Raw genomic sequence first — 8722 nt, 5'->3', positions numbered from 1 at the left:
ACTATCTTGTTTGGATTGTTTTTGAAGGATTGATATTAGTCATCCTTACATTTACTTCCTTTTTTGAAATGTTTTCTTCACTTGTTTTTTTTTAATGTAGTGTTTTAATAGACACAGAAAGGGTGTATCATATTGCCCCTAATTAACACTCCCTTTCTATTTATCCAACATATAATCCTCCATTGTAATCCACTTTATTACTGTAATTTTGACAGCAATAGTAAAACCAACATATAATCCACTTTTATTACTGATATATTTATTTGAAAACAAAAACAACAAACAAATACACACATATTAGCATTGAAATCAACAAATCACATGTCAAAAATAAAATTCGGAACTGCATAAATACTATAATTAGCATCCCCCCTTTTGTGGTTTGCAATGCCCCCAGGGGCATTAATTAGGGGCAAAACGGTATTTATAATCTAGTTCTAAATACAATGAAGTTTCAACTGTAATATTTATTTTTATCTATTATTGGCTGGTAATTCCTCTTTCACCCTGTACTTAAGCTTTTTAAAGGAACACCAAAATTCTGTAAGAAAGCTAACTTCAATGGGTAATGATAACATCGTTTACACTAAAATTATGCTGTTTTTTTTTATTACTATTAGTTATTAATAATACTTATAAAAGCAGTTACTCCATTTGAAACTATGTTACCTCAGTGAAATTGGTTGACACTACTGTTTTGGTTTTTGAGTTATCATGTAATAAAAAAGAAATAGAAGAAAGAAGAACAAAGAATTCAAACTTTTTGTTATAATATTTACAGACATTCCCAGAACTAATCACTCAGTCATTACATAGATACTGTTATAAAAGTAAACACTGTACGGTATTCTAAAGTTCTGATGATCTATTGAGGAGATATTTAAAATACCATTTTGTTAAACAATATGAGCCATGCACACATAGGTAGTGCTACTGCCTGCCTGATACTGTTTCTGCAGAGTTTATCAGCAATAATGAACAACAAAGTTATGTCAGAGTAAATGAAAAATTCATACCATTACCTGGTACTTAATCTTGACAAAAAAAATTTAATTTAGCAATAAAAACACCTGTTTCTATAGAAAAGCTAGAAATGAAAGGCCATATACATATAATATACACGTGTGTGTAAATACGTAAGGAAGTGTGTGTTTCTTTGTGTTTATATATGTATAAATAAAAATTCAAAATACCTAAGTATCAGCAAATAAACCAGAAGCTAATTTTTATTCCTATTAAACCAAATGTCAAAATGATATATCAAAAAGTAAGAACTTAAAGCTACATTACTGTCTATTGTTCTGATATATTTTTTTCTGACCTTGGAATTTCGTTCCATCAAACTGGCACTTTCTCCTAAGACTGGACTTTCAAAACTTTGATTCTCTGATCCTGGGTGGTTTACCATAGTAGGGCTAATGGAAAAAATATAAAAATGAGATCTGCATAATAGCTATTATGCTGAACTGTAACATACAATTATAACCTAAAAAGTTTAGGTCATTTAATTTTAACAATGAAACAGAGTTTTAGAGATCTATGATTTCGATTTTTATTAAAGTGTAGTGAAGGCAATGGAGAAGTTTAGCTTAAGTACTAAATTCAAAATGTATATAACATACAACACTCGTATCTTAAAGATGGCTGGCATGATAATGCATGTAGTACACATAATTTTGATTTTGGTCAGAGGAATTCAGATAAGAGGTTCAGCTTATATACAGCCTTGTTCCCTTTTGACTGGTTAATTTCAAAGACAGTCTGAACCTCCTAAAAATTCAGTCTTGTGATGAGATTGCTGTATTTATAAAAGTTTGTTTGTTGCTGTCATAATATAAAAGGCTGTTTTATTTAGATATTATATTACTGATATATTTATTTTTGTAATTGAATATTTTATTATTGTTTAGTTTTCATTATAATAAGATTTAAAAGCAGACAATTGTAGGAAGTTTTGTAAATAATTCATTGATGTTGAGAATACCGAACGTCACGTGCAATACATCGACATCAAGAATATAAAAGGTGGACAGAATATTAAGCGATAAAAATATAAATGAGATGAGCGGGAACAGCAGACAGATAATAGCAAAAGAGAATAAAGTTGGCGTAAAGTTAAATACTGTAGAAGTAATACGCCTAACGATTGACATAGGCCTAATGATTAATATGTTAGAGTGAAATTAGCAGTAGAAAAGGATATAAGAAAAATAATTTTATTTCATCAAAGTGTAGTTCTAAAGTAATTGAATCAGTCTGAGTGCACTTTGACAAAAGAGGATCTTCAGAAGAAAGAAGACCAAACAATTACGGTAACTCTTGTAAATGAATCACAGAGAATACTAGTGCGATAGAAATAGAGAAGATAGTTCGGCTTGTCAACTGAAATTCTAAAGTAATTGAATAGGCCTAAGTGAATATTTGACAAGAAGGAGAGAACTACATATATAGTGTTGGTGTATAGAGGAAACACTGGGGTTATTCAATTTGTTTTGCATTTTAATGGAAATTCCCATATGTTCATAGGCTCTGACTTTTAAATGGCATTTGGTTTTGCCAATATAGGAGTAAATTAAAAGATCTTGCTCTATCTACATTTTATAATTTTAATAGTAAGAGAGAACCTAACCCTCTAACCCCTGATGAAATCTTAGCCTTAAAAGAATTGTCATTAAATAAAAACATCCACGTTACACGCCCTGATAAAGGCAATGCCATTGTTATTCTGAACAAAAATGACTACCTTAATAAAATACATGACATTCTGGACATTTCTACAAAATTTAAAACCTTAAACAATGACCAATTATCTGTTAGCATCCAACGTGAAAAAAAAATCCAAAGATACGTGAGAGAACTAAAGAACAAAAATATTATATCTGAATATGATGCTTCTTCTAAAGATCTCCTCCCCATTCCTTATTGTTCTTGGCTTTTCTATCTTTACACATGTGGAGACTGTAAGGCCTCCTTATTGGCAAAACCAAACACCATTTAAAAGTCAGAGCATTAAAATGCAAAAAAAACTGAATAACCCCCGGCAACACAGTGAAAAAACAGGACATCTACCTATACTACATATATAGTATTCATGATATGCCCATAATATCTATAGTGTTGAAGAATTTATTGTAAATATGTTAACTTGTTCCGAATATATATATCATTTTAAAAACAAATGAAGTGCGTGTTGTTTATTCATCCTTGAATTTATCACTAACAAGGCACAGACACCTACTGTAGAAAAATCCTAAGCCTAACAACAAAATATTATATATTTTTACTATTAAGAAATATAACTAAAAGCCTTTATATTTTGACAATTGGCAACAATCACATTTTTAAATTCTGACAGTTGCTAAACACAGTTACAAAATGGGTTATCCGTGTTGTGCCCATCATGAGTATCTAAAACCCAACTTTTAGAGGTATGAGTTCTCAGACTTATTGCCGAGCTACTGGGTGCTTCATAGGAAAGTTTTGTCTTTAGGCTTTTTCTCATTTTTCTCTTGAGATGGTTGAGAATGGGAACAATACCAAGTAGAAGATGAAGAAGAGTCATGTCACTAATCAAGAAAAATCTAGCTTATACACATATATGTTCTCAAAGACAGTAGCTTGAGTTACATCAAAAACAGTTTGTTTAAAAATTAATGAAAATGTTAAAAACACTTGTTAAATTGAAGTAAAAGAGAAAATATTAAAATACAATTATGATTAAAGTTAAAAACAACATTATTTTGTCAGTTCAGTATATATTCATTCATCACACACATCGTTACATCTATATTTTCACTGCAAAACACTTCTGAGAAAATATTCAGATTTAATGTTATTTTCAAACACCATGGTGAAAGTCTCATTTAAGTTGTAAATCAAAATACATTATCAATAAGTTGTTGTGTACATGCAAAAGTAGTTTTAATCAATCAATACAACATCACTTTAAATTAGTTTCTGGCATCCCAATACTACGTTTAAATATTAATCTATGTTGCCTCTATAGGCAATTGCAAAATGAAAACCTTGGATGTGTAAATCAGCATTAGTAATGCAAGTGTTGTACAAACCTGTGAAAACTAGCTACATAATCTTGAACATCAACATGTATGGATGGAGCAGGGCTAGGCTGAGGATCATAAACTGTACACACTTCTATTCCAGTCATAGTGAAAGACTCGTCTACTTCACCTTCACAACATTTATGGTGACATCCACTAAATGGTCGACAACCATTCTCATAAATTTGTTTCTTCTGTTGAGAAATGGATGGTGAGTGTTTGTTAGTATGATTTTTACACCTACATGGTTCTACCTGGTTCTTTTGTTTTTCAGTGTCATTTAAACACAGCACTTTGTTGGTAAACTGTGTATTAAGATTATTTATTCCCACTACAGGAGTATTGGTTTTATCCGGGGTGCTTAACCTCTGTGTTACAGGAATGTTGCAGCTGTCACCAAGCCCTGTATCAATAGAGTCACAGCTTGGAGATTCTTCTTCTGTCTGCAAACTAACATCTATCAGTTTTCGTGTGTCTGGCCACACCAAACTGGTCATTGTACTTGTTGAACACAGTTGAGGCATAAGGGATGGATTCTGAGTAGCAGAAAGGCTATGTTTATTAGTAACTTGTTTCTGGCTAGTAACATTTGGAGTTTCAGATATGGTAGCTTTTGCTTCTTGGGCCTGTAGAAGCTTTTGTATTTGAGCTTGTAGTTGACGTAACTGTTCATCTTGTTTTTGAAGGAGTTGGTACACTTGTGGAGGGACATCCTTGTGAAAATGGGAATCATTATTATCATATGTAATTACTTCCCCTGATGAATCAGATACTTCTGAGCAGCAAACGTTGTCAACATGACTGGATGTAGACTTTGTGCTAGTGTGCTGATTAAATGAAGTCTTTTGCTTGCTCTTTTGATTATCATTCAGTTTCTGTTTTCGTTGGAAACCATTTTTTCCAAATTGTGTAGTATTTGGAGGATAAGAGCTTTGAGACAAATGCTGATTAACATTTTGGAGTGGGCCTTGAAAAGGGAAGTTATTCAGATGAAATTTCACTGAATTCTTTCCACTTAGTTGAGAATTCTGAGAAAGTACAGAATTTTCAGTTAAAACTTGGGTAGGCGACTGATTCCTCCTGGAAGAACTTAATGGAGAAGTTTTGAGGTACTCATTATCTGAATTGACTGGAACTGCTGATGAACTTGTGACTTGAAGTGATGATTTTGGAGATAATGTGGACTTTCGAAAATTTTCACAGTAGCCCATATTTCCTGGTGAATGATAGACTTGTGATTTTATTGCTGTGTTCTTGTGCAAATCATGACCTTTAGGTTGTTTTGAAGTTGCATTGTCTAGAGACGTTTGTTTAGGGTCAAGAGTCATTGACGTGGTAGTACAAAGAGAGTAGGATGAAGGAGAGATCTGATGTGTATTAGTAACAGGAGATCTTTCAATGGGTAACTGTTTTGATCTCTCTTGCATGCATCTGTGCACAGTTTCAAAAGACCCTTGAGGTATTGCCTGATGAGGATATTGCGAGTTGCTCATGACTTCCATGGTATAGTGTGGTGCCTTATGAATGCCTATTGTATTTATGTCCTGGCTGAATTTTGCTGAAGAACAATGACTATTTCTTTGATGATTTACATTTGAAGATGTCATCACAAAAGGAAAAATATGAATATCATCAATACATGTACTTTCTTCATTGTTTCCATCAGAAACCAAAGACACATCAGGAACTGCTGGAAAAGCTCTCAAAGGCTGTAACAAAAAATCAAGTATCATGTACTAGATTATTTATACACTCTTTCCTAATATTGTATTATGTAAAAACAAATGGTAGTTTTACAAAGTTACTAAAAAACAAGAGCTTAACTATAGTCTTTCAAATAAAAGAATGCAGAGAACATCAGTGTCAAAATTCAAACTTTAAAGTAAATTGTGCACGTCATCAAAATTCAAGGAACTTGAAACACCTAACAAATATTGTGTACACACACAACTAAACAATAATGTTGTGTAAGTTCACAGTTTTATAATTTAAAAAAAACTTTCAATGCATATTCTTCATTATAATCTATTCTATAAAAAAAAATAACAGTAAGCTTTTAAGATTTTAACTACAAAGCAATTTGATACAAGGTACACACAAAATATACCCAAGTTTTCAAAATAAACTTACAGGATTTGTAATAATATTTCTGAAAATAAAAAATAACATACATTTAGGAAATGGGGATTTGGAGTGTTTCGAGGCATCTCATCATTGGATGGAGTAAGAAGTGTTGGCTTCTTAGATGTTGGAATAAAAGTGTCTGTTACTCTTTGAAAAAAGAAAATCAAAGAATCAAATAAATCTCTTTGATGAAGAAAAATTTGATAAATTATAATAGGGTTGCGGGTTACCCTTGAAGTTTCTGATTCAATTAAAATATATTCATTTTTATGATTAATTTTTGAAAATGATATAATATCAGGTGTTACTTAAGGATTCCATCAGACATTAATTTCACCCTTTATAGTATAAACAATTATTAAACAAAATGAATAATTAAGAAATTAAAAAAAAAGAAATAGTACATGAAAAATTTCAAAACCACAAAAGAAATTTCAGAGTAGAATATATAATATTAAATAAAAAAATTACATCTATTTATTTCATGAATACCTTGAATTACAAAAAATTAGCAAACTCCATTAAGTATACAACTTATTAACTCTTTCCATACAGAGTCAGTTGATGTGACTGACTATGAAACACCAGAGTTTTCATACTACAACTTTTTATATGTTTTGTGTATCTTCACAAAGTTTGGGAAGCTTTCAGTAAGTATCAAAGCTTGCAACAATCTATATCTGCTTATACTTACATTTTATTGTTTTGTTACCCTTTGCAATTCATTGACAATGTATATTGTTCTAAGTTTTCTTTCTCTGAAATAGAACATTTGATAACTTACATTTGTCCCATAAACTTTTGATAAGCTTCTTGAAAATTGCAACTTTCTGAATCTGATGGTACTTTTTCCAAATCAATTTCCAGCATTTTATTGTTAAAAACAGGAACCTGATAAAAAACAAGCAATTTTATTTACAATTTTCATGAACATCTTTATAATCTATATGTGCAATAAGTTACAAAAACTGTTAATAAAAACAAAAATTAAGATCTACACATAGAAAAGAAAAATACTATACGATTCTCTAAAATGAAGCATCAAAAATAGTGTGTACATCACCTTGGCAACAGAAGTTTCCAAAGAACCCTTGAACATACATGGTGTGAATTTGTTTGACCCAGTTGTAGTGATACAGTCATAAAATAGTGGTGATGAATGGTTTACTGAAGAGTACAGCATGATTAGAAACGGCTGTGGAGGCAGACACACCCTAAAATCATGTTTTTAAAATTGTTTTTTTATTTTTGAAACATTACAAAAATATTATTTTGTAACAATTAAAAATAAAATGAAACAACATTTGTATGAAAACTATCAATGCTAGTAGTTAATGCTACTTATTTCTATTTTTAAAATAATTTAAAGAATAGGTTTTCAGGCATATTGTTAGGCATTACATTATTAACTATCAAATAAATAAATATTTTATAATTAATGCCTTCTGTAATTCTAATTTTATTTCTGGAATTTATTAATAGTATGCACACACAAAGCTGACAAAGACTTCCATGGAGAACTTTGAAATCCTTTCTTTGAATACTATTGTTATGACAGTGGAAAGCACGTGATGCTCGTAGCGTGTGTGAAGTTTCTCGAATTATCAGGGAAGCCCAAGTTTGTTCGAGATGTCCTCTTCTTTAGTATATAAGCCTGGTAGCAAAAGCCAATGGGGTCATATATGCTCGTAGCGTGTGTGAAGTTTCTCGAATTATCAGGGAAGCCCAAGTTTGTTCGAGATGTCCTCTTCTTTAGTATATAAGCCTGGTAGCAAAAGCCAATGGGGTCATATAAAGCATGTGTTTTTGTACTCGTCGAGAGCGAAATTATCGAGATTGTGAATCACTGTGATTTATAGCATGTATTACAACAGTTGTTAAGTTTAAAGTGACGAGAAACGTACTGACTGCGCAATTACTGAGTACTAAAAGTTTTTATCGAGAAATAATTAACTGGTTTAATCAAGAAAGGAATTGTATTGCTGAAGTTTCTCAGAAAGAATTTCTATAGGATATTAACAAACAAGCAGATACGCAACAAACTGGTGTCAGAGAGTGGGACAGAAAAAAAGAGAGAGAGAGAAAAAAAGAAGATGGAAACGAGAAGTGGCAAATCAAACTACAGCTTAGCAGATTTGATGACAGCAATACAAGAACATCAAAAGAAACAATAAGAGAGATTACAGCAGTTGTTGGAGGAGAAAGAAAATAAACAAGAAGAGAAACAACAGCAGTGGCAGCTCGAACAGCAAAATAAACAAGAGAGATTACAGCAGTTGTTGGAGGAAAAAGAAAAGAAACAAGAAGAGAGATTACAGTAGTTGTTGGAGGAGAAAGAAAAGAAACAAGAAAAAGTCCAGTGCAGAGATACCAAGGTTGGTACAATCATCAGGATTCAAGGCCAGAAAAGGGCAGCTTTCAGAGAAGTTTGAGGGACTTTGCTGGCACAGTAACAAACCCAGGCACAAGAGAACTCAATGCCGGCAACTTCAACACAGGAAAGATGCCACAGCAGGAAAAACTGCTACCCAGAAGAT

The 8722-nt window shown here is 31.8% G+C and overlaps 1 protein-coding gene across 1 annotated transcript in view; it reads right to left on the bottom strand.

Annotated features, from left to right (window-relative positions):
• Positions 1-8722, bottom strand: part of LOC106471807 (SCL-interrupting locus protein homolog) — a 71654-nt gene that overhangs the window by 14244 nt on the left and 48688 nt on the right. The window contains exons 9-13 of the mRNA XM_022400415.1: positions 7249-7399; positions 6970-7076; positions 6233-6332; positions 4071-5770; positions 1322-1415 (exon numbers count right to left, since the gene is read on the bottom strand). Coding sequence (XP_022256123.1) covers positions 1322-1415; positions 4071-5770; positions 6233-6332; positions 6970-7076; positions 7249-7399 — 2152 coding nt within the window. The remainder of the gene's footprint in view (positions 1-1321; positions 1416-4070; positions 5771-6232; positions 6333-6969; positions 7077-7248; positions 7400-8722) is intronic.

The sequence above is a fragment of the Limulus polyphemus genome, unplaced genomic scaffold (genome assembly GCF_000517525.1).
Source record: "Limulus polyphemus unplaced genomic scaffold, Limulus_polyphemus-2.1.2 Scaffold4873, whole genome shotgun sequence".
In the NCBI taxonomy this organism is placed as follows: Eukaryota; Metazoa; Arthropoda; class Merostomata; order Xiphosura; family Limulidae; genus Limulus; species Limulus polyphemus.
Note: the sequence above shows the minus strand (reverse complement) of the source record. Positions and strands in the feature narration are given on the sequence as shown.